Source organism: Pteronotus mesoamericanus, unplaced genomic scaffold, assembly GCF_021234165.1.
Source record: "Pteronotus mesoamericanus isolate MK-2021 breed Mesoamerican mustached bat unplaced genomic scaffold, CSHL_Meso_final contig_74, whole genome shotgun sequence".
Lineage (NCBI taxonomy): Eukaryota > Metazoa > Chordata > Mammalia > Chiroptera > Mormoopidae > Pteronotus > Pteronotus mesoamericanus.
Window position 1 is genome coordinate 9,104,218 of NW_026555247.1, and position 26,130 is coordinate 9,130,347.

Sequence of the window (26,130 nt, forward strand, 5' to 3'; positions counted from 1 at the left end):
TGAAGATCACTATTTGAAAATGTCTTTCCATTGAGTTGAAACAACATAGCCTAACAAGAGAGAGAAGAAAATGAAGAATTTAAAGCCAAAGGAATTTAGCTTACCACAGGTTTGTGAAAGCAAAAATATCTGCTCTTTGAAACTCTCATCGTTAAGCCCTAATCTTAGATATCATTTTTATAACCAGAGTGATCTGACACCACCCCTGGGGCAACGCTGGTGGGAAAGCTGGAACAGTCGCCATCAGGAACTAAGGGTAGCAGAGAAATTCTGCCAACCTGCAAGAAGAGCCTCGTACCGGTAAACGGGCTCGAGGACTCAGTCTCAGCTGGAGCCGCCCGCTCGACGACGACGTCGGCACGCCTTGGGGAAGAGCGTGACGGGCACTTCCGGCGGGCGGCATCTCGGGGCGGCATCTCGGGGCGCCTGACCAGCCACTTCCGGGTAGCGCGAAGCCGCAGGAGTGGATCCTCGCTAGGCCTCCCCTTATAGAATTCGACACACAGTGAAAATCGCTGTAGATGGCGTCGCGGTATGACCGGGCAATCACTGTGTTCTCCCCAGATGGACACCTCTTCCAAGTGGAATATGCTCAAGAAGCGGTGAAGAAAGGCTCCACCGCGGTGAGCCAGCAACTTCTTGACCACCGCCCCCTGCCCCATGTCAGGCCTTCCGTACCCCGCTGTCCCAGCCCACCAGTCTGAGTAGGTGGACACGAAAGGGGAGTCTCCCACTCGTGAACATTGCTTCGAGTTCCTCTTATTGAGGGAGATAACTAAAATTTTGGCTGGAAGTAATGGAGTAAAATTTGGTAGATTTCATAGGCATCTGTTCTCCAACTGCCATTGTTTAACGAAAGCCCCAGGCGCAGAATGTGTGTGCGTGCTTGCGCGCGCAGGGGCCGTGACAGTAGATATTAATGCTGTTTTTGATAGTAAAGGGGGAAAAAGATTGCTTTCAGCCTCTAACTGCACACCTGAATGCACATGGTCCACTTAATCAGGAGTTCACATATGCATGGAAAAGAAACAATTTCTTCACGTGGGGGGATGTTGTTTAATCATAATTATAAAAATTAAAAATTGGTCATGTTTGTCCATGAAATACAGACTAGGTCAATGTAAAATTAAATCCTTATTGGTGAGGATACAGTTAAAACAGCTAAACCACTTATCAAATTCTTTCACTTGTTAAAAATTATTGTACTATTATTTGCACCCGAATAGTTGGCAACATTTTAGGAGCTCTAAGCCCCAAGCACTTCCTCTCTTTGGCCATTTTTTTTTTTAATTTGATTTTTAAATAATACTGAAATTCTTTGAGGGAGTATATCCTACTTTCAGTTCACCTAGCCACATTTCTGAAAAACTTTTAAATACTCAGGGTAGCCATGTTACTACTGCCAAGTTTTAGTTATGTTGAATAATTTTATGGTTCATAAAAATTAAAAATGACCAAATAATAGCCTTTGATACATATTCATATAATTTTTTAACCTCTCAAATTTCATGAACCAGTTTGTTGTGAAATTTTAGACACCAGTTGTGAGATACACAGTTCATTTCTAAGTGGAGCACTGACTGTATTTTCTCTCACTTTCAATAGTAACTTACCTATGGAAGGAAATAGTAGTTCACTTTTATTATAAATCTGCCAAATGTAAAGGAGTAAAAAACAAAAAAACACTGGAAAGAATCTTACCATTTTTAAAGTATTGTTCTATTTAATGGGACCCACCAGTTTTGCTTCTGTTTTGCAAGTAATTTTTTTAGAATTGTAAATTTAAGAAAAGCCTGAGGTAGCTTAAACCAAAAGGGTGCCATTTTGATAAAAACAAAAAGGTATATAATCCCAGCTTGTCATGAAGCATATGGTTAGAAAATAATGCCCTAGTTTTAGAGCCTAAAATAAAGGGAGTAATGGGAGAAGACTGGGGTATAATAAGAAACCGCATTGGCTCATTTAAAATGTTTTAGAACGCTATAGAATTGATTGATAGTTCCTTTGTAATGAGCTGTAAAAGGGTAAGGATATAAAAATATCTATAGTGGGCATTTTTAAAGATACATTAGAAGGATAAAACAGTTTTGTCTCAGGATTGTGAAATTATAATTTGCATCTTTGTATGGAGTTATTGATTGTGTTTCCATGAGTGTGCTATGTATGACCTTTTCATGGAGTAACGTTTATAGTGGCACTGCATATTAAAATATGTCACAAAATAATCAGTCTATAAATGATATTTGATATGATGAGTTTTAAATAAGCCAAGGTTGACCAGTTTTGACCAATATGAGAATATGGTTCTATTTAGTAATTCAAAAAGTTATGTGGGCCACAGTTAGAGGCTTTGGGTTTTACCTCCCTCTTGATTATTTTACAGCATAAAGTGAGAAAAGAGGCCTGTTTTCTTTTTGTTAGTTTTCTTTTCTGTAAATGAAAAATATCTTCGGGTAACATTTTGGAGAGGTAATACCTTTCTTCTTGGGAAAAATATGAATCCTCCGTGATATCCTCATGAAAAAGATAAGATTTATTATCATTCCTCATTCTGTCCTTTCCTTGACCCTAAATTGTTATTAGCTCCATATTTCCTGCTTTATCAAATCTCAACTCCACGGTCTGGCCATCAAAGTCTTTCATAATTCTTATCCACCCTCTTTAATTAAGGGGGCAGCTTCATAGTTTCTTTAATATATGCCTATGCCCTTGTAAGAAGGGAGAAGAGAAATTACCTTTCTTTCTGCTACTCTCTATCTTTACTTTTCCTCCAAGATCATACATTCCTCCTCCATAAAGCCATCTCTGATCCACTCCAATCATCAAGGATAATTTTTTTCCTCTGAATTTATAATCTGTAACACAGAGCATTATACAGTATTTACAATTTGGCCTCATATTCTCTTCAATAGTCTTCACACCAACTGGATAGTAAGATCTTAGAGAATCTAGGTGGTATAATTCCTTTTGTATTTTCACTGCATGGTATGCAGTGGAGGAGCTAGAAAGGAGGTAAACAAATATTTAAGTAATATTTATTTTATTCAAGTATTTTATGTACATTATGTAATGTTAAGTACAGTGTTTAATCCCCTTTTTTGATATGTGGAATCTGTAATTCAGAGCTTTCAAAGTTTACTAGATGTACCCAGCTAAAAAGTGATGGAGACTATATTCACACTTAAATTTTTTAGTTCCAAAGCTTCTGCTCTTTGCAGTGTCACGAAGTTTGTTCAATAAATATTTGTATATTTATCATTATCATGAATGTGAAACCCAGATATGTATCATATAAGGCCATTAACTTCTTTAAGCTTGTTTTTTTAAAGATTTTATTTATTTATTTTTAGAGAGAGGGCAAGAGAGGGAGAAAGAGAAACATTGTTGTGTGAAAGAAACATTAATTGGTTGCCTTTGGTACACCCCCAACCGGGGACCTGGCCTGCAACCCAAGCATGTGTCCTGACCAGGAATTGAACCAGCGACCTATTGGTTTGCAGGACTATACCCAACCCACTGATTCACACTGGTCAGGGCAGCTTCAGCTTCTTTAACAGTAAAATAGGCATCAAAATAGCACCTGCTTCATGGGGTTCATGTGGCATTTGAATGAAGTAATAATGTGTGTTAAGTATCTTGCACAGTGACTGGTTCACAGCAAGTATTTAATAAGTGATAGCTATTATTACAATAAATGGTAGCTATTATTACTTACTATCACTTTTTCTCTTTTTCCTTCAATTCTGTCTATAGTTCTCCCAGCATATTCACTTTTTATTTCAAGAAATTTTTGCTGAACGCTTACACAATAAGCAAGAGAGACTCCATTCATGTCCTTGGAGCTCTTATTATCTAGCAGGAATATTAAATGATCAAATAAATAGGCCTAACAAAGCCCAAATTAGTATTACAGTGAGGAAAGTATGGAGCATTATGGGAACTCTAGGTGTTTAGGGAGGTCCCCCTGAAGAAGTACTGTTTAAGTAGGCATCTGAGAGATGAAAGATAACCACGTGAAAGAAGTGGAAGGGAAAAGAGGGAAATGTATTTTAGACAAAGGAAATGGTATGTGGGAAGACCAAGCAGCAAAAGATAACTATGTTCTATGAACTGGAAGGCATTCTAGATTGCCGAAGCAATGTAAAAATGGGACAAGATGAATCTAGCAACGAGCTGTGTCATGGAATGCCTTTAAGGGAATAATAGGCCTTGAAGAGCTTTGACATGGTTATTGTCATTCTCCAGATTATTGCTATTCTGTCCTTCTAGTAACAGACTGCGTTTGTCAAACCACAGAAGTACTCCCATGATCCAGATAGAATCAGTTTCCATCCTCCTGGCCGCAGTAATGAGCATGTGACTCAAATCTAGCCAATATAAATCCATTCTTAGGACTTTTCTAACTAGAGATAATGGTAGCTTTTTTCCCTGGGAGACTGTTAGGATATGAGTCCAGGCTGCCAGTGGCCATCTTTTCTTCTGTGTAGCGAAAGCCCCTCTGCATTAAGGGTAAAATTATAATCCCTAGATCCTTTTGTTTCCAAGCCAGCTTTATGCTTCCTTAATTTTCCTAGTGAAAAGTGGTCCTTACTAATACAAGTTTTAAGTAGAGGAATGCCGCATTCAGATTTTCTCTTTTTCACATTTTTACTTTTTCAAAGATTTCTCAGACAACCATATGGTCAGTGAGTGGATTGGATGAAATCGAGATGGGAAGCAGGGAGACTACATATGAGTCTAGGGAAGTCGTCCAGATGAAAAATGCTAGTCATTTTTACTAGGGTTGAACAGAAATGGAAATAAGGCAGATTACAGAGCAACTTTTAGCAATAGAGTTGGTACAATTTAATGATTATTTGGATGATATTAGGGGCAGGGGAAGGAGAGAAAGAGGTCATTGAAGAGGGAGGAATCAAAGGTAGTGCATCTGTTTCTGGATTTCACCTCTTTCTAAATGACACTATTTTCTTAAGGAATATGAAACACTAACTTTGAGGTGGAGCTAGCTGAAGTTTGGACTTGCTGAGATTGTGATGCTTATGGGAGCTGTAGTAGGCAGCCTCTAAAATGACCTCCAGTGACCTCCACCTTCTGCTGTACATGCCTTTGTGTAATTCTCTCCCCTTGGGTGTGGGCAAAAACTATTGACTTACTTCTAAGGGATAAGACAGGCAGAAGTGATGGGATGTCGCTTCAGAGGTTAGGTTACACAGAGATGGTGACTTATATCTTGCCTATCCTGGCTCTTACTTGCTCACGCTGGTGGAACCCAGCTGCCATGTTGCGAGTTGCCCCGTGGAAGGGCCTATGTGGCAAGGAACTGCGGTAAGCTTCTGTTCAAAACTTATAATGAAACTGTTTGTAGTCCAACAGTCCACAAGAAATTGAATCTTGCTAACAACCATGGTAGTTTGGAAACGCATCCTCCCCCATGAGCCTTAATTTGAATGCAGCCAAAGGGAACAACTTGATTGCAGCCTTGTGAGAGACTCTGATCCATAGGGCTTGGTTTATATATACAGATTCCTGACCCACAGAGACTGAGGCAATGGAATATGCATGCTGAGAATTTAGGAGATTGATCTGGGCTGGAGACAGTAATTTTGAAGTGTGTCCTTTCTCCCCTCTTCTTAAAACCTATATTGACAATCAAGTAAATGGGTATTCTTGGTTACTCTTCTTCACTCAAGAAGACAAAATATAGGCCATAGACTATATAGACTATGTAGAGAATAGCCTAACCTTGAGGGACCTTAGTGACTAATGTGTAGTCTACTTTGGCTAAACTCTGGGAGGAGTAGGGGTAAAAAACATGTTGCTGTGAGCTGAGGGATGATGATAATATTTGGCTTTTAAAGGACTGAAAGAGGTAGGATTGAAGTGAAGTGGCCTTTAAGATTTTAAGCTAAGAGAGACTTTAGCATACGTTTCAATGTTGGTGAGAAAAAGCCAGTAGATAAAGTTGAGGTTTATTTGTTTTTAGGTTGATTTGATTTATTTTTAACTTTTTATTATAGAATATTTTAATATATATTTTATTGATTGTACTATTTCAGTTGTCCCATTTTTTTCTCCCCTTTATTCCCCTTTGCCCAGCACCATCTGTACCATCAGCACCCCCCGCCCTCCGCTTAGTCCATGTCCATGGGTAGTACACATAAGTTCTTTGGCTTCTCCATTTCCTATACTATTAACCTTCCCTTGTCTATTTTGTACCTACTATTTATGCTTCTTGTTCCCTGTACCTTTTCCCCCATTCTCCCACCACCTCCTCCTCTCTGATCTACATTTCTGTGATTCTGTTCCTGGTCTAGTTGTTTGCTTAGTTTGTTTTTGTTTTTAGGTTTAGTTGTTGATAGTTGTGAGTTTTCTGTCATTTTATTGTTCTTAATTTCTGATCTTCATCTTAGAGAAGTCCCTTTAACATTTCATATAATAAGGACTTGGTGATAATAAAGTCCTTTAACTTTACCTTATCTGGGAAGCACTTTATCTGCCCTTCCATTCTAAATGCTAGCTGTGCTGGATAGAGTAATCTCGGGTGTAGGTCCTTGTCTTTCATGACTTTGAATATGTCTTTCCAGCCTCTTCTTACCTGCAAGGTTTCTTTTGGGAGAACATCTGAGAGTCTTATGGGAACTCCTTTGGAGATAACTGTCTCCTTTTCTCTTGCTGCTTTTAAGAGTCTCTCCTTATCTTAACCTTGGGTAATGTAATTATGAAGTGTCTTGGTGTGTGCTTCCTTGGGTCCATCCTCTTTGGCACTCTCTGAGCTTCCTGGATCTCCTAGAAGTCTATTTCCTTGGCCAGATTGGGGAATTTTCTCCTTTGTTATTTTTTCAAATAATTTTTCAATTTTTTACTCTTCCTCTTCTCCTTCTGGCACACCTATGATTCAGATGTTGGGTCATTTAAAGTTGCCCAGGGGTTCCTAAGCCTCTTCTTACTTTTTTTTTTTGCATTCTTGTTTCTTCATTCTTTCTTATTGAGTGTTTATCTCTTCTTTCTGCTCCAAATCATTGATTTGAGTCCCAGTTCCCTTCCCTTCACTGTTTGTTCCCAGTAAACTTTTCTTTATTTCACTTTGCATAGCCTTCGCTTTTCCCTCTATTTTGCGACCATACTCAACCAGTTCTGTGAGCATCCTGATTATCAGCATTTTGAACTGTGCCTCTTATAGGTTGGCTATCTGTTCAGTGCTTGGTTCTATTTTTGGAGCTTCAATCTGTTCTTTCATCTGGGCCATATTTCTTTGTTTCAGCATACCTGTTACATTGGAAGGGGCAAAGCCTTAGGTATTCACCATAGCAAGGTAACCAGGTCACTGTGTTGTGACGCTGTATGTGGGTAAGGGGTCCCAGAGGGAACAAGTCCGTTTGCTTTGCTCCCCACCAGTTTTCATTCACTTCCCCTGCTACCCACAAGCAAACTGGGCCCTTAGTGCTGATTCCCCAGACAGGTGGGTTTGTGTACATTCCAGAACCCTGTGGGTCTCTCCAACGGACTCTCCTGTGAGGCTGGGGGTTTCTCCCACCACTGCAACCCCCACAGATTTTTACGGCCAGAGATTTTGAGGCTTTATTTTCCCTCACCAGAATCCTGGATTGCATGGTCTGTCTTGCTCCCCCGCTGTTCCACCCTGTCCTCCAGGTGACGCCTTGCTGCGCAGCCTCTCCACCTCTGCTGCCTGTCTCCACCCCTCCTACTGGTCCAGATAAATGTTTCTTCTTTAGCTCCTTGGTTGTTGGACTTCCATACAGTTTGATTATCTGGCAGTTCTGGTTATTTTTTGTTTTTAAATTTGTTATTGTACTTCTTTTGGTGTGCGAGGAGGCAAAGTGTATCTATCTATGCCTCCATCTTGGCCAGAAGTCTTATTATAGAATATTTTAAACAAAAAAATGTATATAAAGGGAATGGTAAAATGAACCTCCCTATACCAGTTACCCACTTCCAGCAGTTAATAGCATTTTACTAGTATTTTTTTCATCTTTTCCAACTTTTACCCTTTTCCTATGTAATGCTTTTAATTGAAATTTTTATTGAGATAATTGTAGGTTTACATGCAGTTATAAGAAATTTGTATGCTTTGCCCGTTATCTGCCAATAGTAACATTTTGCAAAACTATGTTTCAAGCAGGATAGTGATATAATATCCTGACATTAATTTAACAATCAGGATATTGATATTGATAAAAACCACCTAATTTATTCAAATTTCTCCATTTTACTTGTTTGTATATATATTTTTAAAGTTTTTTAAAAGAGTTTATTTATTTTATTTCATTTTTAAAGAAGGGAAAGGAGGGAGAAAGAGAGAGAGAAACATCAATGTGTGGTTGTCTCTCATGTGCCAGCTCCTGGGGACTTGGCTGGTAACCCAGGCACGTGCCCTGACTGGGAATAGAACTGGCCACCCTTTGGTTCACAGGCCAGCACTCAATCCACTGAGTAACACCAGCCAGGGTGTGTTTGTGTGCATATTAAATTCTGTCATATTTTATTGCCTGTATATATTCCTCTATCCACAGTCAAGATACTGAACAGTTTCCAACTCCAAAAGAATCCCTCATGTTGCTCTTATATAACCACACATGCAATTGTTTACTCCCCCCCCATACACACTCAGTGTCCATAGCTCTAATCTCTGACAGCATTCATCTGTCCTCCATTTCTAATATTTTGTAATTTCAAAATGTTATATAAATGGTATCATACTGAATAAACCCTTCTTGGATTTGCTTTTTTCCCCTTGAGATTCATCGTGGTAGTTGCATGTATCAATGTTTTATTGCTGCGCAGTATTCCATGGTATGGATATATCATCATGTTTAACTGTACACTTGTTGAAGAGAATTTGGATTGTTTCCAGTTTGGAGCTATTATGAATAGAGACACTCTCAACATTTATAGCAGGTGTTTATGTGAACATAAGTTTTTATTTCTCTGGTATAAATCTTCAAGTGTGCAATTACTGGGTCATATGGTAATTGCATGTTTAGTTTTATAAGAAATTGCCAAACTGTTGCTCAGAGTGGCTGTACCATTATACATTTTCACCAGCAGTGTATGAATTACCCATTTTCTACACATTCTTTCTAGCATTTGGTGGTACTGTTTTTCATTTCAGTCATTTTGATCATTGTGAAGTGGTACCTCATGGTTTTAATAAAACTAACCATTAGTAGTTCATGATGTTGATCGTATTTTCATGTGCTATGTGCTGTTGTTTATCTACTTCTGTGCAGTGTCTTTCATGTGTTTTGTCTATTTTCTAATTGAATTGGTTTTTTTACTGTTAAGTTTTGACAGTTCTTTATGTAGTCTAGGTTCTAGCCCTTTGTCAGATACGTGGTTTGCACACATTTTCTCCCAATCTATAGCTTGTCATTTTATCCTATACACATGGACTTTCACAGATCAAAAGTTTGTAGTATTGATGAGGTCCAATTTAACAGTTCTTCCTCTTAGAGTTCATGCTTTTGATGCCAAGTCTAAGAACTCTTTGCCTAGATCCTAATATTTCTCTCCTGTTTTTTTTCCCTAAAAGTTTATAGTTTAACACTTAAGTCCATGATCCAATTTGAGTTAATTTTGGTAAGGTTTATGTCAAAATTCATTTTTCAGTGGAATACTTTACTCCCATTTATTTTACATCCAGATAATGTGATATTTCATTTATTTTTATATCCAGATAACATATTTTATCTGTAAATATTTCATTATACATCTCTAAAAATAAGAATAATTTTTAAAACTATTATCATTCCTAATGAAATTAACAGAATTCCTTAATACTTTGTAAGAGTCTATGTTTCTATTTTTCCTTATTGCTCACACAATATATTTTTATAGTTAATTTATTTAAGTCTGAATCTGAAGTCCATGCCTTGCACTTAGCTGTTTGGTATCCTTATTGTGTTCTTGAATAGCATCCCCTCTTTTTTTTTCCTGCTTTTAATGTCTTGAAGAAACAGGGTTAATAGGGTAGAGTGTCCCACTTCCTAGATTTGTCCAATTATTTCCTTGCCCTCATAGAATGTACTATATAGTGAGATAACCACAATGAATAAATAGGTAATAATAAATGTACTGATTGCAAGAACATAACTAACAGGTTGCTTATAGAATAATAGAGAAGGACTCCTTGAAGTGAGATTTAAATTGAGACCTGAAATAAGAGAACTGTTCCTGGCAGAGAACAAATCACGTGTGAATGCTCAGAGGAGGGAAACAGAATTGTGAGAAAGCCTTGAAAGAAGGTAGGTAGCATGGCTGGTGCTTGCTTAACAATGACATACTATTGAAGAGTAGGCAGGGACCAGATTATGCCCAGCTTTATAAGTAAGGCTAAGAAGCCTGAAAACATTTTTCTAAGTAAGGTAGAATACCATGGAAGGATATTAAACTGGAGAGTAATCTGAACCTATTGATATTTTTAAGTGCTCACCATGACTGCTTTGTGGAGACCAGATGACAGTGCAGTACGGGGAGTCAGAGGTTGGGAGGTGGAAAGGTGGCGGGCGGGATTAGAAACTGGAAATCTTTACTAGGTTGCACAGGTAAGAAAATGATGGTTGCTTGTACTAGAGTGCTGATAGCAAGATGTAGATAGCTTTCGCATGTAAAATGTACAGAAATTTGGTAATTGATTGACAGTGGATGGTATGGGAAAGGGAGCTATAAAGGATAACAACTGGGTTTTTGGCTTAAACAGAGTGGATGGTGATTCATTTTCTGACATGATTTTAACTGCAAGTGTATAATACTTTTAACAAGTTGTAAAATAGTTGTCTTCTTACTCTTCCAGTGTTTTAAATTTATATGTGGATTTCGAATTTTATCAAATGCCTTTGTAGCTTTTATCATTTACTTTTAATTTTTACTATAGAATTGTTTTAGTTAGGGACATTTATGTTGCAAGCCTCAAAAATCCAACTCACTATAATTTAAGCAAAAAAGTGAATCTATTGAATAAAGCGCCAAAGGGAGCTGGAGTAAACCTTGTTTTTAGATTCAGTTGTATAGCTAGTTGGGTCTTAAATGATGTCAACAGAGCTGGTATGTCGCTCTGCATGTCTCTTTCTCCTTTTTTCCCCCTATCCGTCTCCACATCTTGCTTTCTCTCCCTGTTTCACTCTCAAGACCTCCTTACCTGTTGATTCCCTAAATAGCCCTAGGCTCCAGGATCTCAGCTCTGTTACAGCAAAGAGAATTATCCTATCTTCCAGACACGTCCAGTAAAACTTTAAGGATTTACATTTTGTCTAGACTGGGTTATACATTACAGCACCACCTAAAGACTCAGTAATTCTCAAAAAAAAAATTAAAGTGGTGTAATCAGGTCAAAAATAACAGCTTTCCATTATCCCCTGTGACATTTATATTAAAGTACTTACTTTTATTAATGTTCCTAAAATTCCTGGAATGAGCCATACTTGTTTGTGGTATATTATTTTTCTGTAATTCTGGATTCTGCCTGTAAATATTTTGTTTTGAATTCTTAGCATCAGCTTCCCTAAGTGAAAATCATTGGTATTTTTCTTTGTTAGAGAATATAATGTTTGCCAGCTTTTAACATTGTTACGTAGCTTTTCTAAAAAGAGTTAGAAACATTTGCATTTTCATCTGTACCATAGAATTATTTAAGTAGCATGGGAATTACCCGTAACAGAAGATTGGAAAGAATTCATTCATGAACCTTCGAGGCCTGACACTTGTTTTTGTGGGATAGTTCTTTTCTGAAATTATTCTATGTTTGTTAGTGAGACTGAGTTTTTCTTTTTTTTCTTGAGTGAATATGGGCAGTTTTAAATTTTTCTGGTCTGTTATTTCAGTCAGATTTTCAAATTTATTAACTTAGGGCTATAACTTTCTATATAGTATGTGTTAGCAGCTTTGTTTTCTTTCGTTCTTTAAAAAGAAAAAAATTGCATACAAGGTCCGGCAGAAGTAATGCCTGCTTGAGTGTGGTTGGTAGAGTAATTATAGGGGTGTAATAGTTTATAGTTTTAATTTGAACATTTCACCTAAAATGTCATATCGTGTGCTTGAGTGTGATATTGTTATGTTACAGAATTACATGCGTATGATTTTGTAATAAAAAGAGAGGTTTTATTTTTGCCGAACCCCGTATATAAAATGCTTTGGATTTGGGTTAGCTGTGTAGATAATGGGGTGGGGCAGATGAAGAGGAAGAGGGTAGCCCATGGGACAGCAGGTGATGGGGCAGGGGTTGAGGTGGGAGTAGTCAGGCCCCAAGGCCTTTCACTGCATGCATGTTTAATTTGCCTTTCTGTGCATCTCTCTGAGGCTAGTCAGTCAAGTAAATCTATACCTCTCTTCCTGCTTTTTCCTTCCCCTCTTCTCTCCTCCCTCCCTTTCCTGCCATCTCTGGGATGAGATGGACTGCCGCTAACTCAGCCCTCCAAAAGTCAGCCCTGTACATGCAGTGGCGGTACCGGCTTGAAGAGGTACCCAACCTTGTGACCCAACCTGTTGGCAGTTGTAATTTTATCAGGTTGAAAATTGTTTAGGTGAGAGTTATAAAAATTATTGTATTGTCTTGCGATTAATGAATTTAAATTAATTTATTTCAGTTTGGGGAATATATTGAGATTTTCTTTGAGTCCTAATATGTGTGAAATTGTTATAATGTCCCGTGACTTGATAAGAAGGCATGTTCCCTGTAGGACATGAAATTCAACATGTCTATTGGATAGGATGGTTAGGGAAGGCCTCTTGGATAAACTGACAGAATGCAGTGAGGGAGCAAAAGCTTTGATAAATTGCCTGTTTTTTTAAAATAAAATTTATTCATTTATTTTTAGTGAAAGGGGAAGAGAGGGAGAAAGAGAGGGAGAGAAACATCAGTGTGTGGTTGCCTCTTGCACGCCCCCTACTGGAGACTTGGCCTGCAACCCCGGCATGTGTCCCGACTGGGAATCGAACCGGCGACTGTTCAGTTCACAGGCTGGCACTCAATCCACTGAGCCACACCAGCCAGGGAAAATTGCCTCAGTTTTATTTAATTGAAAGATGTAATCTCATGTCTAGTTCTATGTTTGATCTGTTCTGTATTTTTACTTCAAGAGTACTAATTCAGAATATACCTCTTTGCCTAGTTATGTTGTATAAAGCAGTATAATATGGCCACATTTGACCACAGAGCAATCACAAACACAAATGCCACCATCAAAATATTTAATTACCATTATAATCCGAATTAAAATTCTTATAGATTACTCTTGAACCCCTGTGAATCAGACCATGTTTCCCCAGAAGTCCCTGTTCAAGAACTACTACTATTGTACATTATTCTTTAGACTTTTTTCCACTTCCTTCCCAAGAGAAGGGGTGGAGGGAGGAGCAGTAGTGATTCTTTTTGTTATATTCTTGTTTGAATTGATGCTTGGTTTATCAGTGGTCTAGGGTGAGGGCATTTGGTCTTTTTCTTGACTGCTTATGACCTCTAATCCCTATCCCTTTAAATTATGAGGTACATGGGAGAGGTTTCAGAATGAACCTACTTAACCTATACTGTTTCTACTACCACCAGTACCGGTACTGCCCTTTTTTATATGGACTCCACATGGGTTTCCAGCATCTTTCATTTCAGTTAAAATTGTTCTGTGTTTAGATAACAAATCTTCAAGTATGTTGTATGAGAATAAGTCACTCATAGTTTCAGAATTTGTGGTATATCCTTCCAGTTTCTACCTTTGTCTTCCTTGAGTTTTCTTAGAAGTCTACTTTTTCACTTTCACTGAATGTTTAAGGAAAAGCATTTTCCTATAAGTCATGTTTTAGAACAAATTGACTTAATGTTAAAGCTGACCACGCATTACTCATTTTTTAAAATGACTTGACAGGTTGGAATTCGTGGTACCAATATAGTTGTACTCGGGGTGGAAAAAAAATCTGTTGCCAAGCTTCAAGACGAAAGAACTGTGAGGAAAATTTGTGCCCTTGATGACCATGTCTGCATGGCTTTTGCAGGTACGATCAGACCTAAAAATACAATAATGATTCAGAGTATCTTGGTGTAATAGGGTAACACATCGGGCCCCACTATAGTTTTTGTGGTGCTATATTAGTACAACATATGAAGTTATACTCTATTTCTTAATAAACACAAACAGTATACCCCATCTTTTCTGGAAAATCACAACTCTATAAACCAGGACTTCTGATAGACATAAATGGCAGGAGGTATATATTATATTATCTTAATTGTAATTTTAGGTAGCTGTTTCCTTTTTAATTTTGAAATAATTTTAGATCAGGAAATTATTTTAAAAAACATATGCAAAGTAGTACTCTTTATCTTTTACTCAGTTTATTCCAGTGGTAACTTCTTCAACCACCAGTAAATTGACATTGTTATACCACAAATTTTTTTTGAGATTTCACCAGTTCTACATGCACTCATTTGCATGTGTATATAGCTTTATTAGATTCATGGAGCCATCACCCCAGTCAAGATACACAACTTACATTGCCACAAGGCTACCCATGCTATTCCTCCTCTATATTTCTAACGTCTGGCAACCAGTAATCTCTTCGTTTCTATAATTTTGCTATATGAATAGAATCACATAGTATATAACCTTTTAATATTGGCCTTTATCATTAGTGTAATTCCATTGCAATTCATCCAACTTGTTACATATAGCAATAGCATATTGCTGTTTATTGCTGAATAGTATGCCATGGTATGGACGTACCACACGTTTATAATGAGATAAATGACAGGTTTCGGGCTTTTGCCTACTACAGATAAAGTTGGTGTAGGCTTTTGTGTAAAGAAAAAGCCTGAACACAGGTTTTCATTATTCTGGGAAAAATGCTCAAGAGTAAAATTGCTGGGTCATATGATAATACATACTTTGTTATCTGAAAAACTGCCATATTGTTTTCCAGAGTGGCTGTACTATTTTACATTCCCCCAAGCTGTGTATGAGTGATTCATTTTTCTTTGCATCCTCAGCAGCATTTGGTGTTGTTACTATTTTTTATTTTAGACATTTATATAGGTGTGTAGTGATATCTCATTGTGGGTTTAATTTGCATTTGCCTCATGGCTAATGATGTTGAACATATTTTCACATGCTTATTTGCATCTGTATAGAAAATAGGACATGTTTCATGTTGGGGTTTTTCTTTTTCCTTTTTTTTTTTTTTTTTGAGAGTATATTTATTAAAGCTGGGGACAGTGAAACAAAGAAGGACTTAGGATAGACGTAGCCATAGCAGAGCCTAGGCAGGGCTACTTTGGCTGCCTAGAAATGTGATAGGGAAGAAATGAGCTTAGGCAGGGCTGCCTTGGCTCACTGAGAAGTCAAAGAAAAGGGGACCTTGGAGACAGGTTCAGGGGCTTTGCCCAGATAAGCTACCACTGCCCATTGTTCCCCTGGTTGCTAGTCTCCAGGTCCCTTAGGGTTTAGGAGATGGGTGCCTGAGACGGAAGAAAAGGGGAAAGGGAAAGGCCCAGGCATGCTCTCAGGGAAGAGGGTGCTTTTTTTTTTTCTCATTTTTAATTATTTTTTTCAAGTCACAATTTTATGTTGAAGTTTAAAGACATTATTGAATAAAAAATCTTTATTTTACTGTTTTAAAAAAGAAATTATCTTGCCACAAAACAGGTTTTTTTTTAAAGATTTTATTTATTTTATTTTGTAGGGGGGAGAAAGAGAGAGAGAGAAACAGCAATGTATGGTTGCCTCTCACATGCCCCCTATTGGGGACCTGGCCTGCAACCCAGGCATGTGCCCTGACTGAGAATTGAAATCAGTGACCCTTTAGTTCACAGGCCAGCACTTAATCTACTCAACCATCCTAGCCAGGGCTAAAACAAGTCTTAATAAAGTTTAAAATAAGTGTTAATAAACTCAGAGCTCCCACCACCCATTGCTCAAACTTGACTGTACCAAGGTTCACACTAGGAGCCCTGTGGGACTTCCATTCCACCAGAACTGTAATGCCACTGTAGGCTCCTGACTTTGAGACCCACGCTCACCTCTTCATCTTCAGACATCATCAGTGATCCAGACTTCACCTGGATGCTTGCTCTCCTTGCTTCTATCCCGTAAGCTCTCAGATCTCTGTGTGTGACCTGCATTTGACACTATTGGCTTATTGGAGAGATCTCCCCTTAATAAACCTGGCATTGTGGGAAGATGAAAAAGTGACTAAAATTATACAAAGTATCATTTCTGTCAAAAGGGAGTAAAACTAGAAATGAACAGCAGAAGGAAAACTGAAAAATCTACAAATACATGGAAATTAAACAATACTCCTTAAAAACCCATGAGTCAAATATCTTGAGATAAATAAAAGTGATAACACAACATATGGGATACAGCAAAAGCATTGTTAAGAGGCAATTTTATAGCTATAAATGCTTACATTAAAAAGAAAGACTTCAACAACCTAACTTTACATCTTTTTTTTATTGTTCTGTTACAGCTGTCCCAGTATTTCCCCATTGCTCTCCCTGCCCTGCCCAGCCCCTGACCCCACAGTCAATCTCCACCCTGTTGTCCATGTCCATGGGTCTTGTTCTTTAACTAGACCCTTCCCCTTTTTTCCTCCCTTTTCCTCCTCCCACCACCCTCTGGTCCCTGTCAGTTTGTTCCTTGTTTCCATGCCTCTGGTTCTATTTTGCTCATCTTTTTGTTTTGTTCATTAGGTGCCTGTTATAGGTGAGATTATATAGTAATTGTCTTTCCCCATCTGGCTTATTTCACTTAGCATCATACTCTTCAGTTCCATCTCTGCTGTCGTGAAAGGAAGGAGTTCCTTCTTTCTTTTTGTTGCATAGTATTCCATTGTGTACATCTTAAGAAATAGAAAAAGAGCAAACAACCCAAAAGAAGGACAGAGATAATAAAGATTGGAGCAGAGATCCATAAAATAGAGAATAGAAAAACAGTAGGAAAAAACAGCAAACCCAAGAGGTGGTTCTTTGAAAAGATTAACAAAATTGACAAACCTTTAGTCAGATGGACTAAAAATAAAAGACTCAACTAAAATCAGAAATGAAAAAGGAGATGCTACTAATAATTTCACAGAAATAAAAAAAGATTATAAGAGTACTATGAACAATCATATGCCAACAAATAAGATAACCTAGAAGAAATGGGCAAATTCCTTGAAACATACAAATTACTTCAAGTTGATCAAGAAGAAATAGAAAATCTCAACAGATGTTTAATAAGTAAAGAGTAAATCAGTAATCAAAAACCTCTCAATAAGAAAAGTCCAGAATTAGATGTTTTTCACTGGTGAATTCTACCAAATATTTAAATAATTAATATTAATCCTTCAAAAACTCTCCTGAAAAATCAAAAAGGAAGGAACACTTTGAATCTCATTGTGCGAGGCCAGCATTATCCTGATACCAAAACCAGTGAAAGACACTGTAAGAAAAGAAAGCTATAGCCAAATATCTTTGCAAACTTTGATATAAATATCCTCAACAAAACACTAGCAGACCAAATTTAGCAACTGTTAAAAGGATTAATACACTATCACTAAGAAGCATTTATTCCTGGAGTGCAAGAGTTACTCAACATATGAAAATCAATCAACATAATATACTACATTAACAGAATGAAAGAAAAAACTACATGATCATCTCAATTGATGGAGAGAAACATATTTGACAAAATTCAACACCTTTCATAATAGAAACACTTAATAAACTAGGAGTAGAAGAAAATTACCTCAACATAATAAAGGCCACTTAGGAAAAACCCACAGTGAACATCATGCTCCATGATGAAACACTAAAAGCTTTTACTCTAAGATCAGGAATAAGTCAAGGATGCCCACTTTTAAGACATTATACTAAGTGAAATAAACACTCATAATGGGACAATTGCTATATGAATCCAATTATATACGTAGAGATACCTAGAGCCAGATTCATAGATACAGAAAATAGAATGCAGAGTTTCAGTTTGGGAAGATTAAGTCCTAGAGATGGATGGTGATCATTGCTCAGCAGTGTAAAAATACTTAATTCCGTCAACCTGTACCCTTAAAAATGGTTAAAATGTAAATTTTATATATATTTACTACAATAAAAGAAAAATATTTTTAAAGGAACTGTCTTACTATAAATGATGGGATGATAAAACTCTGGTACACATACTGTTCTGACTTTAATATAAAAATAATTTTAACACGTATATAACTTTTTGGCAGAGTAAAATAAGAATTTACTAATATTCTCCTTACATGTCTGTCAATTGATTTTTGAAATTGGAAAATACCTAAATATTTATTATTGGAGAATCAGTGTAACAAATCATGGTATATCTAAGTAATTGCTTAAAAGTACAGGTTTTAGAATCATACCAACTGAGTTCTACACCAGACTCCATTGTCCACTATACCTGTGACAGTGGACAAGGTATATAACTGTTCCTTGTCCCAGTTTAGTCATCTGATAGTATCTACCTTGTTGATTGGTTACAAGGATTAATACATAAGAAGCATTTAGAATAATGTCTGGCATATGTGAATGTTTGGCAAATATTACTACTACCACTACTATTAGTACTACTTCTACATCATTGTTATTATTGTTATTGTTTAGTGGCAGTTTAAAAAGGAGGTAAGGAGGTGGTAGGATTTGTATGTACTGGCATGAGAAAGTATGCATAATATATATTTAAAATAGTAGGTTACAAAAATAAGTGTGATACAGTTCTATTTATACATTGTGAAATTTATGGTACCTCTTATTCTGTTGGAATAATTTACAATGAACACATATCAGAAGGAAAATAGAGTTCCATTTTGAAAAAAATATTATTCTTTTGCCAGTATTGTTACATTGTGCTTTTAGTGTTCAGAAAACAGCCTTTAGAGGGAAAAAATCAAAGAATTTGAAAAATTATTTTATGTAGCATGTGGAATTCCATTTAACAGAAATTTTACATTATGATAATATCAGGTAAAGCTGTGATAAATTTAAAGGTACTAGACTTGAGGACTCATTTCTTCTGTAATTGCATATTTATAAACAGTTAAATTACAATATTCAATGCTATCTTTAAATAGAATTTGTTCTCTTTTTCCTAGCCATTTAGTATTGATAAGTATAATTGCTACTTATGTTAAAACAGATGCGCGCACACACAACTATGTTGTTTGTATGGTTTGGCAAATTTATCGCTAATTTTTTCTTTGAATCAATTACAATATTACTTTCTAAGTATGGTACATTTATGCTTCTATACTTTTGGATCACATTTACATTATAAATGGAAAATACTTAGAAATCTCCTTTCTGATCATATTTTCTAAATGACTGAAGCTTTTAATTCATAGGATAAGCTAAATCAATCTCATTCCGTTTCTTATCTCAGATAACATGTGCAAAAAGAAAAGAATCAGTTTCTCTTCCCTTCACTACCTGACTGTCATTCTTAACAGTGGCATATTCTGACAGCTTCTTCATTGTTGAATGTTGTTAACCATCTTCAGGGACTAGCAGTTCTTTCAGGTTTCTAGAAACATGATTTGAAATGATGTGGAAGGGGAAAAAGAGTTTGTAACTGCAAAATACTGATGGTTATATGAGAAATGAATGTTTCTAAGACTGTAAATGAATTTGGGGGGCAATGTGGTTTTAATAGGGAGGAAAAAGAAACAAAATGGCAATGGAAAGGTCAAATAGCAAAGAAGTCTTTAATATAATAGAAGTGTTTACAACCACTGCATCTATTTAACTTTTTGGTCAGTTTGCTATTTGTTTTAACGAAAGCATTTTATTTCCTTACAGGAGTGTTAGGAATAATTACATGATGTTTTTGGTATGACAAAAGTAAGACAATGTGTTTTCTTTTTTCTGTTTTAACATTTTTGATTTTCAAAATCAAAATCTTAGACAAAAAGCTGAGATATTTCACAGCTATATTGAATGAAGTTTGAATGCAATTGATATGTGTTTGATAATGAAGTATAGTATGCATTGTTTTCATAATAAGAAATCCAGCTTACTCCATGGTTTAGGTAATAAATACATTAGTTTTGGAATCAGGATAGACCATCAATCTTTGAACAGTCTTCCATTGATATCTTCCCCAAAAAAAGTTTTTAAAAATATGACTAGAGATTTTTTTTTAAATACTTAATAATCCCTGATAACCAGCCTAACTACTGTGAATGAAACCATTTTAATCTTTGGGAAATAGTTTACTTAACATTAGTGTTTAACCATTGTTCTTTAAAACCATTTTCTTTAAAAAAATAAATAACAATGCATCAAATTAAGTCCTAAATAAAATAAACCAGAATGTCAAATGAGTGATTCACAAAGAATTTTACAAAGTCTTTATAATGGACATAGATTTTAAAAAAGGACATTATAAGAAAGATTTTATGGTTGCTAAAACCCTTTTGACAATGAAAGAAGTCATTCTTTTTTGTAATGTATCAACTACTTCTATAGGACTGACTGCTGATGCTAGAGTAGTAATAAACAGAGCCCGTGTGGAGTGCCAGAGCCATAAGCTTACAGTTGAGGACCCAGTCACTGTAGAATATATAACTCGCTTCATAGCAACCTTAAAACAGGTAAGCCAGTATAGCAAAAAATTGCTTTAAGTTTTCTCCTCTATCATTGTGGGTCTAATCATAGAAATACTTCAGTCATTTAGTCTATTAAATCTACTAAATTCCTTATTCTTTCTCACATTCATACTCCAATGGAATGAATTGACTTGATCACTAGGAATCCCAATCATAGCACTTCTGAGAATCATATTAAAATTTAAAAGATCAAGAAATCTAATCTTTTAATGGTATCTCTTCACTTCTGGAGATAAGAGTACTGAGAACCACTTTTAGACTTGACCAAAACAGTACCCATGATTCTTTCACCAACAAACCTAAACGCAACTAATCAGGTTCAGGTATGACTTCTGAATTCATGAGTAAGTATGTTAACATTTAGTATAATTGTGATGTATGCAAGTATTTTTTTCACTTATTATGTTAAGTGTTTTTTATATATGCCAACATAGTCCTTATATAACTACACAGGTAGAATTCCTTTTATTGTGCTTCACTTTATTGCACTTCATGGATGTGGCATTTATTATAAATTAAAAGTAAGACCCTCCACCAGCAAAAAGGTTATGACTTGCTTTATTATGATATATTCTCTTTATCGTGGTGGTCTGGAACCCAACCTGCAATATCTCAAAGGTATGACTATAATATTGTTTTTAGTTGCTATCAGTAATTCTTTAGGTTGTTTCCAATTTCTTTCGTTTTCTTATTCCCTCTCTCACTCACAGGCTCTCAAATTGCTACTTTGATAACATTATTCTATCTTTCAAACAGCCTTTATTTTTCTTTTTTGAATTATATTGTTAAATTACTTTTCAGTGTGGGATTACTAGATTAGAGTAATTGGTTTTAAGACTCTTGTTTTATATAGCTAAATTACTTTCTAAAAAGAATGAACCAGTTTTTATTGTGCAACCAACAATGCATAAACATATCCCTGAGGATCATCAGCATTGTTTTTTTTTTTATTTTTATTTTATTTTGCAAATAATCATAACATAGAGCTGTATAGTTGTTTTAAATTATATTTTATAATTAGTAGTGAAATTTTTTTTCACATGTTGGTTCCTTATTTTCATTTCTCTTCACGTAAATTATTTTTCCTTTAGACAAGCACTCCAGTGATTAAGAATGTGTCCTCAGGAGCTAGAATTTTGGGATTTGAACCCTGGCTTTGCTGCTCCCTAGTTACTTCTTTGGGCAAACTATTCAGCCTATTTTGCCTATTTTCTTATTTTAAAATGAACGTTACAGTAATACCTACTCTGTTGAGTTGGATTAAATGATTTAATACATTTTAAACATTTAGGACACTTTCTGGCATGGATTTTACCATTTGTCCATGTAGAGATTTTTTTATAGACCATATATTCTATATATTAAAGTTTTAAATTACATACTTATTTAAAATTGGTCTATTCTTTAATTTATGTTGCAGGAAAGTCCAACATTTTTTATATTTTTCTGCTTTTTTAAATTTGCTTTGATTTTCCCAGAGGTTATAAAGCTATCCACCAAAAAATAAGGTGTAGAACATGGTGATTGTACTTTTTAGTAATTTTTAGGTTTTCCTCTAACAATATAAAGTTTATGCATAGAACATTTATACAAATAGACATTTTAAATCGGTAACAGTGAAGTTACCACTGGGAAGGGTCCTGCGTTCTGGGCAAAAGAGTAACATGATTTAGATACACTTTTGGTACTTTTAAATTACTTTAGCCAAGTGCATATATTACTTTTTATTTTTAAAAATGGTTGATTAAGCAAATAAAGTAAAAGGGTCTGTCCTCTGAAGTATATTTACAAAGTAACTTCATATTTCAGTGTGATTTAGGAACATTAGGACATTTAGAGAAATTAAAACATAAACTCTTAATTTTTAAGTGTATTTATGTTTGTGTAACCCAGTTATTTGCATCTATAATTTGAAGTAGCTTATTAAAATATATATATAATGTAAAAATAAAAAGGATATAATACATGGACAAGTCCAGGAAGGAAACTTAGTGTAAAGCTATTCTGAGCCACAAAGTTATATGTATATAATCTCTAAAGCTGGCTATAAATGTGGTCTTGAGCTTTCTGCCAGGATTGCCTCTGCACAACTTCTAGGAGCAGCAGTCTCAGAATCAGTGTGAATTCCACTCCCTGAAGCACAAATCCAGGAAGTTCCTGGCACTGAAGTGAAAAATACAATTGGTTTCAAGTGCCCTGTTGTCTGTGAGGGAAAAACATGCTTTTTCTTCGAGAGAAACAGAGATTTCCCTGTTTTGAAACTGAAAGAAATGTCTTAGTTGGGTTTTATGTAGAGATAACTTAGTATATGGTGGACAAAATATACTTGCTAATAATAGTATTAGATAAGAATACTTGATAATAATAACTGTAGTATCTCCCAGAGTAAACCAAGGAGTGGTTTCAAAGCACAGCTAGCTAAAATCAGCTTTACTGGGAACCAAAATGGTGTGACATATAGTTCTCTATTAATATAGTTCTGTATTAAACAGATTGCAATCTGTTTATGTTGCCAAGATCCACATAAAGTAACAAGAACTTTAAGAGCATATATAATTAAATTTAGGATTTTATTTTATAGACTGTGTACCTTAATTTTTGTAATTTCATCATGGATTTGAGGTTAGTTTAGAAAGTCAGGGAAGAGAATCTTAATGATACTCAGAATAAAAATAAGTAAAGAAGATCATTTTAGCAAGAATACTTTACTCTTAGAATTTGTTACTTGACAAGTAATAAAGTGGCCTTTGTATGGCCTATACAGAAAGTAATGATGAAAACATTTTATTTTTCAGAAATACACTCAGAGCAATGGACGAAGACCTTTTGGTATTTCTGCCTTAATTGTAGGTTTTGATGATGATGGTATCCCAAGATTATATCAGACTGACCCCTCTGGTACTTATCATGCTTGGAAGGTGAATCATTAATTTTTTAATGTGTTTTTAAAAGTTGAATAAATGTATTCACCATAAATGCTTTACTGCTTTTAAGGACTTGACAAAAAATGGTTAAATTAAAATATTAATGGTAGAAACTTTATGTAACCATTTAGCTTGTCAGCCGTCATGATGGTTTTTGATGGATAGAGAAATATTTACTATTTTGGCTTATTAATCACAGGGCCTTCTCCTTATGTTTGAAAAGACGTGACAAACCTAAGTGTATACGACAGGCCAAATAAGAGAAATATCCAGTTCCTTGTTCATCGTTCATCCTTCAAAATTATGACTATATCATATGGGTGCTTGCTTTGAGTAGAAGTATTTAATCTTTTGGCTTTTAACAAAGAATTAAGTGAGCTTACAAACTTCATCCTGAAATCTTTTTATTTTCTTTTTTTAAAGATTTTATTTCTTTATGTTTAGAGAGAGAGGAAGGTAGGGAGAAAGAGAAGGAAATAAACATCAATGTGTGGTTGCCTCTCATGTGCCCCCAACTGGGGACCTGCCCTGCAACCCAGGCATGTGCCCTGACTGGGAATCATACCAATGACCCTTTGGTTCACAGGCTGGCACTCAATCCCCTGAACCACACCAGCCAGGGCTCCATACTGAAATCTTCAATGCATCCTCTACTCTGGGAGAATCAAAGAACTCCAAACTATGAATTTATTCTTATGTGTCAATACATTGCAATTATCTCCACGTAATTCCTGAGATACAGTTTGTTTCTTGGTTAAGTTGATATTCTTGTTTCAGTACCCAACTACTAACTTTGTTTAATGGTACACAAAAATCTAGGACCTAGCGAAACTAGCAGCAGTTTTCAGAAGTAAATTTTTTTTAATATTCTCATATATAAGAATAAGACTACAATACAGAATCTAATATAAATGATTTTGACTCTAGTAAAAGTTTAAATACTTAGACCTTAAAATAATTTTATGAAGAGTTTATTTTATTATTATTAACACCCAGATAAATTAATTGGGAAATATTGCCTTCATTTTTAAGCCTGTATTAACCGAAGTATTTGATTTGAGCTGACGATACTCATTCAGTTTTATAAACCAATTAACCAAGCCAGTAAAAATAGTGTATTATATGCTTACCACAAAGCTCTGAATACCTGTGTTAGCTGCATATCTTTTAAGATACCTAGACAATCTAATTGATAATCAGAAGCTATGAATTTACCTGCTGCAAATGCCAGACTTTTTTGTAAGATTGTGAATTTTACCTGAGCAGGAACGGAAGTCAGTGTTAGCAAAACAGAAACATTAAGTAACTTTTTTTAAAGGACCCTTCGGTCTACCATGGGAAAAAATGCATGGAGAGAGGGCAAGGATGGATGCAGGTAATATTATAAAAGTCCAGGTGATTTGAGCCAGGTGGTAATGCCAGAAATGGTGAGAAGTGGTTATATTTTGGTTTCATTTAACAAAATTAGGAATGGTGTGAGGCTTTCTTAGTGGATCTAAGGAGTGAAAGAGAGGAGTAAGAATGACTGAAATGTTGTGGAACATGTATAGATTTATGAAAATGATATAGTAAAGAGTGAAATTTTGATAATGTAGAGGAAAGTGGAAACGTTTTATAAGAGCAAAGACCTTAAATAGGTACAAGTGCATGGAACTCAATGTGAAAGTAGTTAGGGAGAAGCATGGACAGTTTCAAGTTTTAGCTTTCAGAGAAATCATTGTTCTTAATAGAACATTTCAAACATATACCTAAGAATACAAAATTAAAAAATGCATGCACGTATTCACCAAGTTTAAATAGGTATTAATACTTTACCTTATTTGCTTCAAATCCTTTTTCAAGTGAAATATTACAGACTAATGAAAATAATGTTTAAAACACTCATGTAACCACCAGCGAGCTTGGATGTTATTGAAGCTTACTGTGTATCCTTCTAATCTCATTCCCCTCCTACTACATCTCCTACCTGCTCCAGGAAACCACTTTCCTAAATTTGATGTTTATATTTTCTTTTTATTTTCATTTATTTTTTTTCAAATATATTTGTCTCCACCTACCCCCCTACTCCCTTGCCCCCCTTCCCCCTCTCCCTCCCTCAATCCTTCCCCACTTTGGCTTTGTCCATGAGTCCTTGATATATGTTCCTTGACTTGACCCTTCCCTTCCTTTTCCCTGACCACCCCTCCTTCCTTCTCTCTTGTCTTTGTTGGTTTCTATTTTCTTTCAGTGTTGCTGGTCTTATTTTCCTTGCATCTTTGTTTTGTTGGTTAGGTTCCACTTATAGGTGAGATCATACTGTATTTGTCTTTCGCCCCCTGGCTTATTTCGCTTAGCATAATGCTCTCTAGTTCCATCCGTGCTGTTGTGAAGTGTAGTAGTTCTTTTTTTCTTTCTGCTGTGTAGCATTCCATTGTGTAAATGTACCATTGTATTTTTGATCCAGTCATCTACTGATGGGCACTTAGGTTGCTTCCAGCACTTGGCTATTGTAAATTGTGCTGCTATGAACATTGGGGTGCATAGGTTCTTTTGAATTGGCATTTTGGGATTCTTAGGGTATAGTCCCAGCAGGGGAATCACTGGATCATAAGGCAGTTCCATT

The 26,130-nt window shown here is 35.8% G+C and overlaps 1 protein-coding gene across 3 annotated transcripts in view; it reads left to right on the forward strand.

Moving 5' to 3' along the window:
* The first annotated feature begins 521 nt into the window (after nucleotides 1-521).
* PSMA8 (proteasome 20S subunit alpha 8) overlaps nucleotides 522-26,130 on the forward strand; it is a 35,557-nt gene continuing 9,948 nt past the window's right edge. Inside the window, exons 1-5 of one of the 3 annotated variants that reach the window (XM_054583842.1) lie at nucleotides 522-623; nucleotides 13,872-13,998; nucleotides 18,459-18,476; nucleotides 20,465-20,589; nucleotides 23,400-23,522. In XM_054583842.1, coding sequence (XP_054439817.1) covers nucleotides 522-623; nucleotides 13,872-13,998; nucleotides 18,459-18,476; nucleotides 20,465-20,589; nucleotides 23,400-23,522 — 495 coding nt within the window. The remainder of the gene's footprint in view (nucleotides 624-13,871; nucleotides 13,999-18,458; nucleotides 18,477-20,464; nucleotides 20,590-23,399; nucleotides 23,523-26,130) is intronic. The other 2 variants (XM_054583841.1, XM_054583843.1) reach the window with 2 other exon arrangements.